Source organism: Pararge aegeria, chromosome Z (genome assembly GCF_905163445.1).
Source record: "Pararge aegeria chromosome Z, ilParAegt1.1, whole genome shotgun sequence".
Lineage (NCBI taxonomy): Eukaryota > Metazoa > Arthropoda > Insecta > Lepidoptera > Nymphalidae > Pararge > Pararge aegeria.
In genome coordinates this window covers 16,851,487-16,872,057 of record NC_053208.1, presented here as the reverse complement: position 1 = coordinate 16,872,057, position 20,571 = coordinate 16,851,487, and the positions used below count along the sequence as shown (strand labels likewise).

At 34.2% G+C, this 20,571-nt stretch overlaps 1 protein-coding gene across 1 annotated transcript in view; it reads left to right on the top strand.

The window, feature by feature from the left end:
* LOC120636017 (protein grindelwald) overlaps positions 1 to 16,718 on the top strand; it is a 41,932-nt gene extending 25,214 nt beyond the window's left edge. Inside the window, exons 3-5 of the mRNA XM_039907243.1 lie at positions 6,792 to 6,857; positions 12,307 to 12,440; positions 14,818 to 16,718. Of these exons, the coding sequence (XP_039763177.1) occupies positions 6,792 to 6,857; positions 12,307 to 12,440; positions 14,818 to 15,132 (515 nt within the window). The 3' untranslated portion in view covers positions 15,133 to 16,718. The remainder of the gene's footprint in view (positions 1 to 6,791; positions 6,858 to 12,306; positions 12,441 to 14,817) is intronic.
* The last annotated feature ends 3,853 nt before the right edge of the window (positions 16,719 to 20,571 follow it).

The following is a 20,571-nucleotide window of genomic DNA, read 5'->3' as shown; positions in this document are numbered from 1 at the left end:
TTTTATTCACCTTTAGTATCTGTGATCGATTTACCTAAAAATTAGAAGAAATAAATAAGTGCAAATTTCTCAGAATATAAATATTTTAGTTTATTTATTTATGAATTGAGATTTTTACACTTAAATCATATACGTGATATGTTTGAAATATGAGTAACTATCGGTAACTGTGCTATTTCAAAGTCTAATAAATAGGACGTTAAAATAAAAGCTGAGATATTCCCGTCTCCTCCACCCTTTCCGCATAGAATCATATTATTTTCGAAAAGCTAAGTGCATTGATGCAGTCGAATGGCCGTCTATTACGCCGTACAAAGGAAGAATTTTGTAAATTGTATAGTGAAATAGCGTTTTTTATCAACAGGATTCGTTGAAAATTAAAATACACTATACTATTTAAAGGTCCAAATAGCAAAATACAGAACGATGGTTCTATTACGTAGTACAACGAAAGAATTTTTGTAAATTGTATAGTCAAAGAGAACTTTTTTCTCAACAGGATTCCTTGAAAATTAGTTTTTAAATTTAAATAGAAACTCAAGTAAAGAAAAATGCAATTTTAGGTACAGGCTTATTAAATAGAGACTGCAGTTGGACAAAAAATGCAATCTTTTTTACGAGAAAAATTCAAATAATGTTGAAACTTATTTTCTGTCTTAGATATTGCTTTCGGATATTAATTATTCTTTATCCCGATAAATATTTGAATACATAATTTAACGTCTTTGAGATAGTGCGTAAATTAATTTCTTTAATTTTATTTTGTTAGGTGACAATGGGATCAAATGTACCACCCATTTGATCCCATTGTCATGTCATTTCTTGGTGTCTTTTCTTATTTTCTTTTTTCACTAAAAGCTCTCCAACTTCACCAGGTAGTAAGTGACAAAGCAGACAATGATGGTAGTGGCTAACCTGTTTGGTCTTTTATGGTTATATTAAATCCGTAACTCGAATCAATTTCTACGCGGTATTGTGCTGGAACGTTAACCATTAGGTGGCACGAAAATGTCGGGTGGTAACTAGCTACAGTCGAGAATTTTCAATAGACTAGAATAGAAATTATGAGTTGATAATAATTATATACTGCTAGGGTTACAACCTAGAATCTCTCACTTATAAGACTCAAGAGCGCTCACCACTGCACGAGGAAGGTCAACAAAACTAATCTTCAATAAGGTTGAAGATTAGTTGGTCCTATATGGTGAAGATATTCAGTTAAGACTCTTCGAATGTCGATTCCTATTCACTTACCAAAAATGTAATGGTTTAGGAATTCTAGTAGGAAGTTTAGATATTCTTTAAATATTTTTTTTAATACTTTAGTATTTCTATAAAAAGCAAAAATATTTTTTTTTCCTTTTTTTGCGTTGTTATTTCCTTTCTTTGTCTTTTATCTCTGTTTATGCGAATAACAGTAGGTAGTTTCGGGGAAGGTGGATACTGAAGTCTACTATGTGTACTTACGTATTTAGAATACAATGATTAGGTTGATTAAATTAGCACTGCGTCGTTGGTGTAGAAAGCACCTACTCGTTAGCAAAGTGGATCGCACGTTCAACTACGGATCACGAGCTCAAATTCCGATCCCCAGATCTAGCCATGAATTATTAGGTTTTTAGGATTTTCTGCCAATAATTTAAAATAATTAATAATAACCAATAATTTTAATTTAAACTAGCCCAAGCTAGTAATGACAGAAATCTCAAAGTTAGGAAATTCCTAGAATTTAGTAAGTACCTACTTTCACGTTGGCAAAGTGGATCGCACGTTTAACTACGGATAACAAGCTCAAGTTTCATTCCCGGAATCATTCATGAATTTCTAGGTTTTTGGGGTTTTGTCTAAAATTAACAGCTTGGAGTTAGGAAATTTTAGGTATTCACCCCGAGTATTTTAGGCCATCACGTCGTTCCCATATTTACACCTATATCAGATACACGATGTTTTTATTGCCTATAATCGATAATAACAGTCTGTTGCAATACTCCCGGGTAAGGGATATCTTAAAACCAGTTATAAACTTATCACGTTGCAAATCATACTTTTTTAAAAGTTACCCCAGTGAAGTTCCCGCGAATCGAAGCTACGTCTCGCTTCTATGTCACGTTTCTGAAAGTGGATTTCGAAACACCACCGACCGCCTACCGAAAGCGTTTGACGCGTTCGTTGGACGCCTTGCACAACCAGCTCACTGAAAATACAAAGGATAAAATAACAAAGTAAAATCACGAAGGTGGTACGATTTTTCAGTGACGCTTTTGCCAAAGCTGAGCGTTATGGCGTTTTTTTTTTGTTAAAACCATTGATAGGCTTTTTATTTATAAAACAATATTGTAAAACAGATTTTTTGTGTATTTAATATTTAACTATTTTTCAAGTCTATTTCGTGATTCACAAGTGGGTCGACCCGCTGTCAACAAACGAATGAATCTAATTACGTTTTTACGGCATATGCCCTACCGATGGCAGAGGCATTTAGGCCGGCAGTGGACTGTTAGCCTATCGATTCGATTGAATAATAGTAAAATATGTGGTGAGACCTGATCAGACAGCGTCACTATATTAAGACCAGTCTACTTCAACCAAAGTTAAACATATTATTTCATAAACATAAGAGTGTCTTCAAAGGCTTCTATAAAAATTAAACCAAAATCTAATTACACGGTCGCGTAGTATCGTACTGCTTCATAAGACGATTGAAGCCAGTCTAATGCGAATCCAGCTAGTGTACTCAACGACTTAATATAAATTTATGAAAATAAATATTTGAGATGAGCGCCATCATCTCTGCAAGGTAAAAATGTTTAAGAATTCCATATTTCTTTGCTAACGTCTCAATTAATTGTGCACTTACTTTTACATGCACTTAGCATGTCGTAAGTGGTTTCATGTTTTCTGTGTAAAATAAATAAACGTCGGAAGTTTAATAATGTTTACTTTGCCGTATTTCAAAGTGCAATACTATCTAAGAATCATACTGTAAAGGAAAGGCCACACCGGCGTCTCGTCTTTATAGATCGCGTTATTTATGCGACTGCTAAAAGACTATTCCCAAAACGTACGCGTTAACGCCGATAAGGACGCAGTCTTGACGCCGCGGTTCGGCATTTCCTTTTCTAAGTATAAGTTCAACTCGAGAAAGAAAAATAAACATGGGACTGAGGGGGAATAATAAAAAACCACAAAGATTTTGTGTGTAAATGATTGCCCAGTTAGAAATTAACGTTCAGTCGATCTTCGCGCTCGTCATGCGATCGGGATGCAACGTGACTTAATAAATTAGTTTATTTTATTGACTATTTAATGAAATTTTTGTGTGTGTGCTTACATTAATAATTTCATGAGTGCGAGTGAGAGTGCTCCGTTGGTTGTTGGTCTTTAGAATGTTCAACTAGATTACGAAGACCCGGGTTTTATTGGGTTTTCTGTAAAAATCTCAGCAACAGCCTGGTCTTAGAGAATTTACGGTGTTCACCCATTTACCTCGGAGGGCATGTAAAGCTGCCGGTCAAGTTTATATCCGGGTCCAGGCCTTCTCTCCCCTGTGAGATAAAAGGCCTGTGTCCTGCAATGGGAAGTGAATATGCCAAAAATGGTATGTAACAGTTTATTATTAAAATATGTGTTAAGTTTTTCTATCAAAATAGCAGCTAGTTTAATCACTCACATACTGCAAATCCCCTTTTTATATTTTCACTTAGTTAACGTCAATAATTGATACTACACACGAAACAAGACTTTTTAAGTTATAATTGTTATCACTGATATTATAGTTTGTTTGTTCTCGCCCTAATTAAGCAAACGATCGACTTAAGTTTTAGATGAAACGTATTACACGTTTCATCTAAAACTTAAGTAGATCGTATCCAATATTTGGAAAAACATAAGCTACTTTTTGTCCGGCAAAAACATGAAATGCTCAAGTTAGAGTGTACTACAAGTTCTTTATTTTAATTGCAATTATGTGAACAGACTTATTCACCCTGGCTAAGATACCGCGGACGGAGCTAGTGCTCTTTTAAAAAAACGAAAAAAAAAAGGTACTATTGACTATGTATTTATTCATGTGACACTGTCCTATAGTCACTATGTCGGGGTCTGAGGGGATGATGGGATTCCATGGATATCGAGAGACATTCTCTAAATTATAACCATGTACAGTATGTTTATAAGTCTCTCAAATTAAACCTAATATTAGGTTTTCCATCTAGTTAACTCAATACAATTGCGTTAGGGCAGAAAAAAAAAAAAATTTTAAGAAGTCAGATAATCGTTTTCCCTGGTCTATCATAACTAAACATTAGGTGAGATTGCTGTTGAGGCATAAACTGTAGTGAAGTTAAAAAAAATGCATCTTATCTTTTCCCGTGCGTTGCCGCAACCCAATAGTTTAATAGACATTTCTGGTCAGTGTCAATGTAGAAATTTTTAATTGTGGACTTGGCCTATTTGTAGCTTGACATATCTACAGCTTTCTTCTTTATATAAATTGCTGAACTATTTGCATCGTCAATGCAAAACTTTCCTTAGCGACCGTTACGTAACTGCAATCACGTTTTAGAATTAGTTGCATCTCCGTAACTATTGGCGCACCGTGCTCTTGTATAATTAGGTATTGACAGATAGATACGTCTAGTCTAAGACTAATCCCGGTCATTTATAGTGGCGTGGTAAGTTTTAATTGATGCTGGGTATGATCCAATCTAAACTAGTAATAACTATAAAGTCATATTATATAGATATACTCTAGATGCGGTTAGATCTGGGAGCAATACACAACATTATTGTATGAAAGTTGTGATTATTCAACTTACAGTTGAACCGGTAAGGTAAACCCTGCAATGATCATGTCGTATGCGGAGCTTTAAGAGGTATATTTAAGCTACCAGTCGTTTTCCTTCAATCGGCAAAGAAAGAAATAACTCATTACAAATCTATATATTTTTTGAATTCCATTACAAGTGAGCCCATGACCTTCATTCATCTTACCTGATGGTAAGATGATAATTAAGATGTTAGCGTGCGAACCTGGTAAGATAGCAGTTATACTAAACAGATACCTCTAATCGGTTTCTATGCGAAATCGTGCCGGAACGCTTATAAGCTTAGCGGCACGTATTTGTCGGTAGGCTGGTAACTAGCCACGTCCTCTACCAGAGTAGACCAGATAAAATTGAGAAATTATGCCCCCCAAACTGCCATTTCCGGGAATTTAACCTTAAGCACCTTAAGCACAAACAGCGCTCACCACTGTGCCAGGAAGGTGTGCCATAAAATTGAAATTAAGTAAAGACAACAATAATTTATTTATTTATTAACGTTTATACCTTATTGACTAGCGGACCCTCGCGACTACATACATGCATCATCACAAACTTTCGCATTTATATTATTAGTAGGACGGTATGCATACCGTCCTACTAATAATATAAATGCGAAAGTTTTCCCATATGCCTTGCGACTTACTGTTATTTGTGAAGAGTTATGTACTTTATCTTCGACAATATTTATTAGATCTTCATTAAAATTAGACAACAAATGCTTGATAATAGACACTTTCAAATAAAAAAAGAATTATTGAGGTCGGTTCGAATTTAACGGAGCTATGAAGTAAAATTGATAAAAATTATCATCCCGTTTCCCGGAGGAAAGTTACTGTTTAGAGGGATAAAAAGTATCCTATATGTTAACCCGGAATATTAGCTACCACTATACCAAATTGTACTTAAATCCGTTCAGTAGTTTCACGTGATGCCCGGACAGACAGACAAACAGACAGACAGACAAAAATTAAATAAAAGTCTGTTTTGGACTCAGTATCGATTATAAAGCATCCTCCGGTCAACATTTTCAAAATATATTAAATGTACAGAAATCTTCCAGTTACAGTTTTATTATATATTTTATTATTTTATTATAATAACGCTAACCCAGATGGTAAAATACTGATCTCGATTTATTATATTCAATCTATCCGTAATCCATAGATCAGCAAAGTTTTTATTGCCAAAAATACCCGTACAATTTTTAACTACCGAATAACCGTACTATTTGAAATGTATGTAAATAACAACTTTGCTAAACAACCTATCAACAGATTGCAGACATACTGAATATAGAATACGGGCGTTAATCAACGGCTAACCTAGTTCTACAGTAAAGCTAATGTTTCAAGCAGATACCTTATACTTTACATGAAGGACTTTACCCTTGCGAACTTTCCTAAACTAACTGAGATTGCACTCACCGTGCCTGCCGCTCGCTTCTCTGCATTCCCTACATTGTTAACGCAAGTCAGTACATAGTAATAATAATACTGAGTCAATATGGTTCATACACTTCAAGTTTCACTACACTCGAGATATCTTACCGTCGTGCTATGTCTTGTTACTGCTATTTCCAGTTTAGTTTCCCGACATTCCCAGATTATTTTCATCAATAGCAAACTATTACTGGCCTACTACAGTGCATGGGTTTCCTCTTAAAATTAGGAAGATTACAGCCGTAGCCCAGCACGCTGGTCAAGTGTAGATTGGTGGTCTTCACATGCCTTTGAGAGCAATTTATGGAGAATTCTCAGGCATGTAGTTTTCCACACGATGTTTCCTTTAACCGTCGAAGCAAGTGATATTCAATAGCTTAAAAAATCACGTAAATTTCATAACTTTGAGGTCCCGGGAATACTCCGTTACCACGAAAGGGACATGTTGTCTGAGCCCCGAAATTATCACCGCTTATAATACTCATAGGTACTCTATATTTTTAATTTTATTTTCTGGTCTTTTCAGGATACTTGCTTGACTTGAGATATCAGCGCAGATCAGAAGACGTTGCGCCCCCTTCAGACATATCCAGTAAGTATTCAATAATTTATGCATTGGTTTTTTATCGCATTCAAGTTGATTGCATAAGTGTTTTGATTTTTGCAGTTTATGTTGAATGACTGCATAGTAAATATTTATATATCACTAGCTGTTGCCCGCGACTTCGTCTGTGTTTGATTTTGTTTTTAAAGTATTCAGTATCGCTAAGCCTTAAATGATTATAGTAGTATGTGACTGTCAATTAATTATAGACAAATAATTTGCAATAAAATAAAATTGCGACTATAATTAAAGATCTAAGCTATCCTATCTCTTAAGTTGGACCAGACTGCTCACGGTGTGCCCATTGAATTCAAAATCGGTTAAGTAGTTTAGGAGTCCATCGCGGACAAACATCGTGACAGGAGATTTATATATATTAAGATTTGTAGTCATTGCATTTTGTTAATTATATCATAAATTAAACATGGCAAACAAAGGAACCAAAAATAAGCCGAGAAATAAAAGTTAGACAAAGTATGACTTTCAAAGACATAATATTTGCCCTGCACACCATTTCGATGCCAACTTGACTCAAATTAAAGCATTAAAATGTGAGCTGGCACGATGACGCGTGGGCAATGAGTGGTCCACTCGTTTTACACTCGTTGTATACAACTGGTATATAAATATATTAAAAGTTTGCTTTGTGTTATAAAAACATAAAGCACATTTCAATGCTTCATTTAAGCCGAGTCGGTGCTGAGTCGATATCGTCTGAAAAAACTTTTGTTGTGAGAGGCTGCTAAACTTTGATTTTTTTGATATTTAAAAGATAGGAGCGTTTGGTTGCTCCTATTTATGCTTTGATCGTATTTTGTTGTAATGTGTATGTAATCCACAACCATGTAGATACTAATACAAAATCTTTATATACATATTTCTTGTGTGCGTGTGTATGTCACTGAACTCCTCCTAAACGGCTGGACCGATTTGAATGAATTTTTTGGTATGCATTTGGGTGGCACCGTGAATGGTTTACATTCACAAAACAGTCCGACAGATGGCGCTGGGGTCCGCTAGTAATATTATAGTTCTCTTATTTGACGCAGCGGACCGTGCTTTTCTTGTGTTTACCAAATTTACAAACACGCTACGAATGCGTGCGTAGAATGTGGTGAAGACGAGGCCTCTGTCTCAGATATTACTAAAAATTTCTGCTCTCACTCATAATTTAGTTCCTCATATTGAGACAAGCGCGGGTCGTTTCGCTTATAAAAGCACCAGATTGATGTTTCATTGTTTTTATTAGATTGATGTTTAATCCTATTAATAAAAGGTTTTGCATTAGAATTTTTTTTCGTGCTTTGCTTTCTTTTGTTGCGATGATTTTTTGGGCTTTGCGAATTTCTCTTGGCACCCAAATTCCAAAAGAACTTAATAACCTGCTACTGTAGTTTTCGTATCTCCGTCATATCTAAAAGTATTTTATATTTTGAGATTTATAGGGACCAAAAATTACTTAAATTCTGTCCAATATTTATAATTTAAGAGGAAGCCAACGTCTCCCAAATTATCAAAATCAGCTTATGATGGCTTTCAAAAAAGTAAAACATGTGTAATTACATAGATTCTTAAACACACGGCCCTCCCATAGTCGAGTAAAAATAACACAAACAACATTAAAAGGTACATTTAGTATAAGCTCTGCTTTATATGTAAAAAGTATTCAACTACTTAAATAGGAACCTATTATATAGAGATATTAATCCCAACACAAACTAACAAGTACGCCGTAATGAAAATGAGCAAAATGATACTGTATTCAACAAAAAAATTGTTGTCGGTTCCAAATTAAATGTAAGTGCATGTATTTAAAACCAAGTACTTACATTTTTAGTTTCTCTATTTATTAGAAGGTCGGACTTTCAAACTAATTTTCTTTAGGTCAGTCCAGGCTGCTTTTAGTTTGTGAATGTACGAGTATATTCTATGTTATTACGACTTTACAACAATAAGCTCGGTCCAATAAAATGTCAAAGGACTAGTCAAAGCTTCCCCTCATTGTTTTATTTAGATTTATTTTTGTTAAAATCATTTGGCAAGTGGAATATAGGTATGTGGAATGTTATTGCTTCTTTATTTTTATATACAGTGCAATGCTTTATACATATCATAATTATATACAATAAATGTGCGTACTTTAATGTAAAATATGTTTTTTAAGCCTAGCGAAATTAAATATTTACGAAATCTGCCCTATGCTTTATTCGCGTGTAGTTTCCTATTACTACCAAAATGCGAAAGTTGAAGAGTGAAAAATGCACAAAGTATACAAACCTTTATGATTACTACTGTATTTGTAATTGACACCATTTTGATGTTTTTACACGCTTTATATTAGCTTCACCTGTATGTATGTAACCGACCCCTTTGAGTTCGACCCAGATCGAGTTTTGTCCCACTTTGAACGGTCAGATTTATTTCAAACTTTGTAGACATATCATGGACCGATGACAATACACTAATCTGAGAAGATTATAAAGTTGGCGCTGTAACACGAGTGTCAAAGGAACTAAGTAGTATTAAATTACTAAAAACACAATCGAGATTAAATAGACTTATTATAACGGCGATGTGTCGTTGTTGTACGTTAAATATTTTTGTTTATATACACTAATAAGAGGTTATGACTAGTTTTGTAGGTATATTGTTTATAGACGTGAAACCTACTACTAGATACTGTATGCATATAATATTTTTAAAATAAAATATGACTTTTAAATACGTAACTATTTCCTATGATTGTTTTTATTAAATCTAGAATCTATTTAAAATAGAATAGAGAAAACAAAAACGAAAAAACAAAAGTGATGTGGAAAGTGCTTATAAAAGTGAATTCATGTGAACTTTCCATTAAAAGCTAGTGAATTTTATATTTATTTTATTCGGCTGAGCGGATTTAAAATTTTTCGCTCAACGAAGACTACATTATTAATAGAAATACCTACAACATTACTACAATATGCTATTGTTCCGTTATTTATCGGTTACACTAATTAAGAGGAATTTACTTTTTGCTGGAGTTCCATCCCACATCTCCAAAGATCTACCGAAAGCCCGATTTGTGTGGCCCACCTTTATATTATTACATTTGGTGATTATCTGTGATTTTAACCTTTTACCTATTTTATTTATCATTAGATTTTGACTACCCCTCCTCCTATGGAGGAATGCTGTGTGGTCTTATAAGTATTGGAACCGGGTTCTATTCCCGTCCATGTCCTACGAAGTTCATTTCAAATTCAAAATTTCTTTATTCATGCAGGCCTATCACAGGCACTTATGAAGCATTCATACATATATGTTTACATAATTGTAAGGGGATGGTAAATGGTGTAGCTTCGTTCGCCATTTTAAACCTAAAGCTACGAGGGTTCCATATGCGCCCTGGTCTAAGAAAAGCCCACAACAAACTTAGCCGGGTAATTTTTTTTGTTATCACCATCTCACAGTAAATTTATATTAAGCTATGAAGAGCAATTAACACCCATGTTTTTTTATCTTTTAAGTTATCCTTAACATTACATGTATGTTATGTCATGTTATTTACAAACCCGCAAAAGAGATTTAACGCTCCGGTGTGACGCCGCGAATAATATTATTAGCGTGGTGGGTTTAAGCAACTCCTATACAAACTTACCACCAGGTGAGATTGTAGTCGAGCGCTAACTTGTCAAAGGATCAGATTTGTGCAACGAAAAAGAACTGGGTTCTATTGAAAACTAAATGCCCCAGGGATATAAAATATTTTATCGTCGACTGCACTTAAAGACACCACACAAGCGAATGTTACCTCAAGTCTTTATTTTCTTTGTTCCTGAATATTGCTTTAAATAAACGTATGAAGTTATACCTTGCAGATGGATTTTATGTTGGAAAATATTTACAGCTAACAGCAAAAAGCTTTCTTGTATCAAAACTATGGAATTGTTTACGCCGTAGGCATAACATATTTTTAAAGCCAACCTTTGTAAACAAACCAAAATTTTGCGTTTTTCTTAGCGCTCTTAAAGACATGAAGTAATCACTGACAGCTTGTCGTTATCCGATATTCAGTCTATCACCTATAATTGTCACCAGTGCTGGGCGAAGTCCTCTTCTCAAATAGGGTAAATGCTTTTAAGAGCAAAAACCCGTCACTTCGCTCCAATGCAGGTTTACGGGCTTTAAAGACTATTATCACATTTTAGTAATTATAACCGATCGACGACTTAACTTATAACAATTTGAACACGTTAATCACTAGACCAACGCGGCAGGCACGTCAGCTATTTATAAACATCGTTCATTATGGATTGGCAATATTATTTATAAATCTATAAGTGATACTATAACTTGACTTCCGTTAATTAGCGCCCAGAATAAAATAAGATAGTCCGATATCGGAGCGAAACCTGTACCGAGAAACAACTTTGGAGAATTTTGATGCTTTGTATAATTCCATATTTCAATATTTGTTTCTGATATTTAGAATCTGCTAGAAACAAATATTGCAACAGAAGCTTTAATGCGGCGAATGGCGACGCGAAAAATGTCTCGGATAATGGTGATTTCTTGCTTTGTGAAAAACAAAAACATATCTATCCCACGGGTACCATAAATTTATCCGGGATAAAAATATTTCGCATAGCCTATTGCCTGTGCTATTCCAGAATGTGTTCTATTTCTGTGCTAAATTGCATCTAAGTTCGTTTAGACACTCTTGCGTGATTCATCATCATCAGATCAATCCATTACTGGGCACCCGTCTCCTCCCACAATGAGAAGGGGTTAAGGCCACCTCGCTGGGTCAGTGCGGATTGGTGGACTCAACACACTGTTGAGAACATTATGGAGAACTCCGCATGCAGTATTCCTCACGATGTTTTCCTTCACCGTTGAAGCAAGTGATATTTTAATTGCATAAAACGCACATAACTTAAACTTAAGTTAGAGGTGCGTGCTGGGATTCGAACTCGGCCCCCCAAAAGTGAAATCGAAGTCCCACCCAGCGGGCTATTTATTACCACTTCCTAGATTGCACCGCTTGCGTGATTGAGTAACAATAATCCGTCTAAACTATCGCATTTATAATATAAGTATGTATAGATTTAATTTTTCGTCCTGACCAGAGAACTCTGTACAGTTCGGTTCAAAGATGGCGCATTGTGTTTTTTATATGCATCTAGCTGTCCCGGCGAACTTCGTACCGCGGATGATTTTTGGTTTTTATGAATGTTATATTTTAATACTTATTATCCTATTCCGGTCTAAGAGGAATCCAAAAAATCTAATATTTTAATAATTGGTCCAGCCGTTCTTGAGTTATAAATGGTGTAACTAACATCATTCAACAACAACAACACACACAAATACATCAACTTTCTTTTATATACATAGATTGAAATGGTATGAACAAAAAATGAAAATATTAATTTATTGAAATGTTATTGTAAAGGTGTGCAGCGACAGGCCCAGACCGCTTTGATAATAAGCTCTGTCGCCCTCGCCGTATTCCTGCTGTCCTTGATCATTATCTGCCGGGGAAGACTGTCGTGGCGGTACATCAAACAGAAGTTACAACCGTCGAAGGTAATACAACGATTTCAGTTTTTTAATCTTCATTAGATACTGTTATTCATATGTACCTACGTCCAGCTTCATTATCAAATTAAATTTTAATCATTATTAAATTTTATCCGAATCGATTTGGATAACATTTTGTGTGTATATTTCAGTCCTGGATAGTTTGAAGCATAATTGGACCCGGTAGGTGGTTTAATGATAGGATGACTTTTTCTGGAACCGCTAATCTATTTATAATAATTATCTTATTAATTTGGATTGATTAAGTCTTCAACTTTCATTATAATATAATAACAAGAATTACCAAATAAAAAATACTAAAACTATCCCATAGTTTTAGTATTTTTTATTTGTGTGAGAACACTACTTTTATGAGAACAACTATAGTCAAATTCATAAGTCGTAAAATTTCGTCTTTTTCAGTTCTGAATTAAATTAGATCAGATCATAATAATTTAGTTATTGGTTGCTATATTATGTTCATCACCTATTCTACCACAATAATCACAATTAGGTGAATTGGTAATTATTATTTAAAGTTTAAATTAATTAAATGATTCTACATTCCAGTATGTGCGCAATGATAAATAATTTACTACTAATGTAAACATATAAGAAAATGTATAAACGTAAAATATAAAATGAAAAAAATCGGCCTTTGAATGTTATATCTGTCACTGTTCGACACGGATGTTAAACTCGTTAATGAGAGAGTAGATCTCATTAACGAGTGTAACTTGGTCTCCTCTAAATTCATTCTCTTTTTCTTCGGATTCTTTGGATCTAAGAAAATAACCCCCCATCCCGCCAGTGGCGTGCATAGAGAGTATGCACAGGGTACGCCGATGATAATAAATAAAGATAATCTCCAGTACGAGTTATAAAAAACTTAAGGTTAGCCATTGTAAGAGTTATGAAAAGCGTATCCTTAAGTATTTATAACTCGTACTGGAGATTTTCTTTGTTTTATATCATCTGCATACCCTGTTCATACACTCTATGCACGCCATTGCATCCCGCCATGTTTTACTGGCTATTGCCGGCCAGGACCGATGGTTAGGTTTTGAGGTTGCTCTATGGTTCAAAATTCCGGGCTGGTAGTGAAGATATTCTTTTAAATCAATTATTACTTTATAATGCTACTCCCGACTCAGAACTCCAAAACATTCCCTCGTGACCTGTATTGAAAATGATAATTTCTTCAGCGACGTGGCAGTTTGTAATAATGCAAAGTGTCGTAGGTGCAGCATGTATAATAAAACTAATAAGATATAAAACGACATACCTTGTTTTTATATATTTAAGGTGGCTATTCATCGGTAGGTATTTTTTAAACGTATTAAGCTTGAGTTATATTCATGAGCCTAAAAGTTCTATTTCTTCGCATCCTTAACGAGACAGAGGGCTGGATATCGCTACTTTTCTAACTCCAGCCTGGTACGAATATTATATTAAATCCCTATAAAACAATCTTAGCCCGACCCTGGAATCGAACCCAGGACCTCGTGATTCGTAGTTGAAAATACCATTACATCGACGTGCAGTACCAAGCACCAGATGAAAAACCCTAGGTTCCATCGCGGAGCATTATATCAAACCACTCTAGGTCCACCTCGACTTGCAGGTATTTCCGACCTGCATGCAGAACGATGAGTAAGCAGGTACATTGGCAAAATCGCAGAGGAAAGAAATAGAGTGAATATTTTATTAATCTCAATTTAATATTATGCTTACCAGCTCGTTAGTGGAATAGCGAACTGGGATATAAATAGAATTAATGAAGGGCTTAGAGTTTACAATTTCCTTGCGAGGGTTTTCTTGCAAAGTGTTTGCAATTAACAAGAAAATGCATCAATATCATATTCCCTGCTGATATACCGTAAGGTTATATAGTACCTCCCTACTCTTCGATAGGTAGAGACTAAATGATGATGACACAACTCAAAACTTTTTTGAGGGTTTGTTTTATTGTTTTAGTGTTTGCAACATTATATTTGAAATATTATAAGCACTCAACAGCGATTGCCGGAGACATGTACATTTAAAATTTATTAGTCGCTATATCTTGCCGATTGCAGTGGGATGGCTCGTGCTATTTTGTCAGGTCTAGCGTAATAAAATATCACTAATCGTTTGAGCACAGGAGATACAGGTTTAAGTTCCTTCGGTTCCGCCACAATTTTGGTATGTTTACCAAAAACAAAAGAAATAATAGATCTCTGGGACTGATAGATTCTAAGGCAGATGCTTGTTTTTCAAATTCAGACCTCACATTTATAGCTCTCATTTAGTTATCGACTAAGGTCGACAAACCGTCGGCTGAATTCAAATCACATCTAAATCAAGCTCAAATGGAATAATGCACTTAAATAATTCTTTCCAGAATCGCGTCAAGCAACACCCATCTGATCTGACGCATTACAATCCGCACACCGAAATGCCGAAGCCGAAACCCGAGCTCAAATTGGAAATCCGAAATCCCGACCCACCGAAACGAAATCAACAGCCTCTTAACGTTAAAGACTTAGACGCGAGAACACAGACGGAAAAGAGTCAAGGGGCTACCACTCCGAAAACTATCAGCACTGCTCTGAGTAACAGACATCCGGCAGAGGATACGACCTTGGATTTTTCATATGATAATATAGGGCTGAATGTAACACCTCCCCAACAAGCTTCCGGTGGCCATAGATTCTAAGGTCAGAGAGTTACTTTGAGTAAAACGGGGGAAAGTTTATGTGCCGTCACATAATTTAATGAAGACCAATAATCAACGTAGCATAGTAGATAAAAAGTTTTTGTACCCATTCCCATTAATAAAATAACGTTTATATAAAGTTTTTCGACACCGTTTGACCGTAGTTTTTGATGATATTGCATTTTTCTAACCTTTAATATTAGGAACTTATATTAGAATTTTTTCTATTTCATATTTGCACGTGTACCTCTAGGTTTTGAATTTATATTAAGCATTTTGTTAAACTATATAAACTGGAAAAGATGAACGAAACTAAGATATGTACTTAATACCTTTATTCAAAGGTAGAAAAGCAATATTTAGAAAATTATATATTATTTAGAGATTTATGATTCTAGAACAACAATAATTTTAAAATTATGTTCGCCTAAAATAATCTTGTACTTACGGTCTTCGTTAAAATGATTTAAAATATCAGTAATAAGTAAGTAATATCTTTAATATTTAATTCTATCTTTCACGTTAGAGTAAGTAATGATATTAATTATAGTGCTATAGAGCCGAAGTGTTTCTTTGTATATTTGAAAAAATAAGCTGTTAAGTGGTCCATTTATTACGGAAGGTATATAATAATCAGTATCCCATCACGCCAAGATTCAATAGTTAATGTACGTGAAGGTATAAAGTTTATTGTGTAAAAGTATCTTAATTATAGAACCATGATTTGTTCGTTTAAGGGTTAGCTTAGAACGAGTAGCGCATTGCATAATTAATAAAGTAATAAGAGATTACAGAGTAACTTCAGCCATGAGCATACTTCAACGAAATTTAATTTAACACAGTATTTGAAACTCCAGATACCTACGCAGCATTTAATTATCCGTGTGGAAAATGCTCACACGGACGCTTTGCCAATCTGTGCTAACCCTAATCATGCTGTACATAACACATTAACGGAATTACTGTACATCACATAGTTCAATACATCACAATACGGAATCAATTAACAAAGTACCTGCTTAAAGGTAATTGATTGTCATTGTTATGAACAAGAATCACGTAAGGAAATTGCACAATGCATTGCACAAAGGTGTTATCTTTATTAAATATTATAATGACGTAGTTTAAATTTACTATATTACATATTAAACCAATACATAAATGAGTTAATACATTATTTAGTATTTATATCGTTGTACACAGTAGATAATCGTTAGTAATAATCGTAACAAGCTCGAGGAATTAGTTGAAACTCAATCTAAGGAGATTCCTAGGCATGCATAAATCGTTCACAATAATGTATTACCTAAGAGTTAGTAAAACCTTTTTTTCCTATAGGCACCGCCAAAATCATAAGGCATTCCATTCAGGTGAGGCAGTGAAAACGGCCATTAGAGCCATACTACCGTTAAAAGTTTCTAAAATCAATGTACTGCTTCAAAAGAGTATCAGCTCTTACTGTTAAGTATTCGTGATATCTCACGGATTTATACATATAGTTTAGACAGTATTAGTATCTACTTAATAATATAAGAAAGCTATTTATGTTATGTCCAACAAAAGAAATGTGGGCATGTTGTAAAAAAAATTCAAAGAATACAAAATTACACTATGGTAATTATATATATATATATAACTATATATATATATGCCATCAGTAAGAATTATAAGGAAATAAATAGGTAATTGATGAATTATTTCAATAAGTTACGTATGGCTATTACAAATTAAAACATATTTCATATCGAAGTTAAAAGTGTTTTTCAAACATCGCAAATAAAACTGAAACATAATAAAATGATTGTTTGTTTTTTCTTGATTATTATCGTAGAAAGGTTTCATTGTTTTTTTTTTGCAATAAAAACATCTTCGGAGCTTAAGGCAAGCAAGTCACCTACGCGTTTTTCCAAGGAAAACCTACGCCTTTCAAACATTTAACTCGTCCACATTAATCAAACCTTATAAACATGGTGACATGTGACATAATATACAAGACGAAATATGCAATTTTTAATGATTAAATTATTCATGTATTAAAATATCTGTATCTGATACCTTGTACATACTAATCAAAACAAAAATATGTATATTTACTACCTGAATGCTAATAAATGGTTTGAGTCCATAAAATAATGTTATTAATTAATTTAAATATTGTACTAAACTTATTTTATTTTCATAAAAGTACATATGTGTTATTATTATACTTAACTCTGAAATAAAATTTTCAGCGTGGCTGAGTTTTTTAATTTTTATGTATTATTGTGTAGTTTTTTCGAATGTTTTATTTATACTGTTGCTATTCATGGATATTCAAAGATATTGTGAAGGAAGATCGGAAGGAATTTCAAGTTAGTGACGTCAGGGCCATGAATCTCTATGACATTGAATTCTCACGCACGAAATGTGACACCTCCACATAATGGTTCTGTCAATTTGTACATCATACTTTAAGCAAGATAACCTACAAAGAAAATATTAAGAGTGCACGATTATCTAGTAGAACTTTCCAGAGATCTACAGAGAGAGAGAGATCAAACTATCCAAAGCCTAGAGTTCACAGCATGACTGTCAGAAATTGTCTTTCGCAAGCTTCAAATACTTTTTGTATTTTAAGCTAGCGCAAGACAAGATGCTTAATTAATTATAGAAATTGCCCTGGAAAGAGAGCTTTAAGAATAGAGGATGTGACGTCATTAGAATGCAGTAGAAAATCAAGGCTCTGATGTTTAACATAAGATTCCTCAGTGTAATTTTGGCGATGTGACAATTTTGCTTTCATTGCTGTTGAAACAAAAAAAATGTATATTTAATATTTTTGTCTGTATAATTAACTCAATAAACATTCATATTTTTTTCAAACAGATTGTCACTTAATCTAATGATATTTTAAGTGAGGAAAGTGCGTTAAACCGTCAGTCCCAGTTATTATCACTACACTGCGCAAAATGACTCTATCATATGAGCGATAAGTCCCATTTCCACCATGGTGTGACCATGGTGGAATGATAATTGGCTGAGGTTAATTTACTCCTTGAAAAGCTATCGATTAAATTAAAACCTCTAAAATTATTGAACTTCTTTCAAACATCTCAGCTGTCTAGTCCCAATTATTGTTGACTTTCTTAATTAATATTAAAATAAACTAATACTGTACTATGAATTATCATAATATATACATTATTGATACAATGTTGTGTAACACAGATAATTAATAATTTGTGCGTCATCAGAATTTACTAACTGAAAAGTGGACGCTGGCTATTTAACTTGAAGACACCTTTGGTAAGGAAGACAGACAACGATCTGTGCTCTCTATTTTGAATAAAAATAAGGAAAATGCGTGACATAAATAAAAAATATATATTTGAATTGATGATGAATAGCGAGAGAATAAAATTGTGCTTGTTATGAGTGTTCCACCCTCATGTTAACATTATGCGTGTTTGTTTGTATTTGTCTCATAAGATGTATGTTTCTCGCGTATTTTAAGTGCTATTTGTTCATTTTGTGGTATTTTCTAAAATAAGAATTTAGTAATGTATTATGTCACAGGATTATAGGAAAACATCGAGTTCTTGTATAAACCCTAGGATTATTGCAAGGAGCAGTTATTTGAAAAACAAGATAGTTCATCGCAATTCGCGAATATCCGATTTAGGTATAGATATTATTTATACAATTAAACCTGAGGACAATATTTATATTGTGATCTAACCGAACTTTTGATTTTTGTTACAACTTAAGAAAGGAATACGAGAGGAAATATCGTGCGCTTTGCTGCAATTATCCTAGGATTTTCGCAAACTCGATTTGTGATCCGGAATCATTTACTTGACGAATAGACCATTTCTTTGTCGTTTTACAACGGTTATTTGTTAAAACGTTATCCATGCAGTAAGCATACTTTGGGAAACAGTAAGTTTGGCACTTTAGGAAACAACCATAACGGGTCCGAGTGCCGTTGTGCAGCGCAGGTCATTCTGTACCGAAAAAAAAATTCTTTAGTGCACCTTATGAATATTGCTTCATGTAACTTTCTATATTATTTTGGATATATATTAAACAGGTCGTCGAACCTTTGTAAAACGATAAAAATCATTGTGTATTTTGTCGGATTAGTGATAGTTATCGATGTTGGTGGCCGTTTTCCCTGCTTATTGTAATATAAAAACTCAAGTATATTAATATTAGGATTGCACTGATTTTTAGTCTGACCCCACATTTAATGTTAGGTACTACGCTGAACTTTTATATATATGCATAGTTATGTTCACCTAATTATATCCTAGGGTAGCAATTTTATTATTAGCTTTTACGTCTATTATGAATGAACTGTTTTACTTCCATTATGTTATTTAGGTTACTGATTCCCCTGCTATACTTTCGTCACACCTACAGGATCGTAACTCGTTCGATCTCACGGGCAACTTTATGGCCACTTGAGCCACGTGAAATCCTTAATATCATAGTTGCAAGCATATAAGATGTGGATGAAATTTTTATCCTTATCAGCCAATACAGTAACGCTAATGCACTTCACACTTGCTGTTACATAACATTTGTTATTGTAATTTAAAGCTGTAATTTGTAATTTAAACACAGAATATAACTAGGTATCCTTGGCTCGGGTTCTAATTCTCTAAATCTAAGGCGGATTCAATGAGACCAGCTCATGCCCTCTGTCGTGTGCGCGTTTACGACCAAACACAAAACGCAGCATTGGCTTAAAGAAAGACTTGTAAGTAGCAAGTAGGTCACAGATTTGCAAGCCACAATCGGGTTTTTTTAGCCTGTATATGCACATTAAAATCATTAGTTTCTGTAAAATACATTTAGGTATTTCGTCTGCAGTTGGGGTTACAACTCTCATTCTGCAAGACTTCAAGTCTTGCAGAATGAGAGTTGTAACAAATATCATTCACTTATATGCACATACGTGATTGATATTTGAACTTCTCCTATCATGTGTTAAAAGGACTTAGAAGTCCCACTAACACCCGACGCACTGGGCCCAATAACGCCAATTTCTTAAATTTGAACTTGCATCAAGAATTTCAATACTTATAATAATCAATCAGTTTTACTCTGACCTAGAAGTCGAACCTAGGATCTCGCCACTCATAGTCAAATGCTTACTTATAGACGCAAGATGTAGTTTGCAAATTATATTAATGTATATGCAATTTCATCTCGTAGGTAGGTTACACTCCCCTAGAGTTGTATTTCTCAGAATAGATACGTCCGTTGTCGATATGCATTATTAAGTGTGCTTAGAATTGCGCTGGTTTTCTAGTACACTCCGTTCGCTACGAAGATGTCGATCTTAGAATTGACGTAAGAGATATTTTATGATTACGTTAATGGATATTGAAGCAAATCTAAAAATATCTGATACTAAAATAACTTCGTGTATTTACAGGATTTAATTGACGTCGA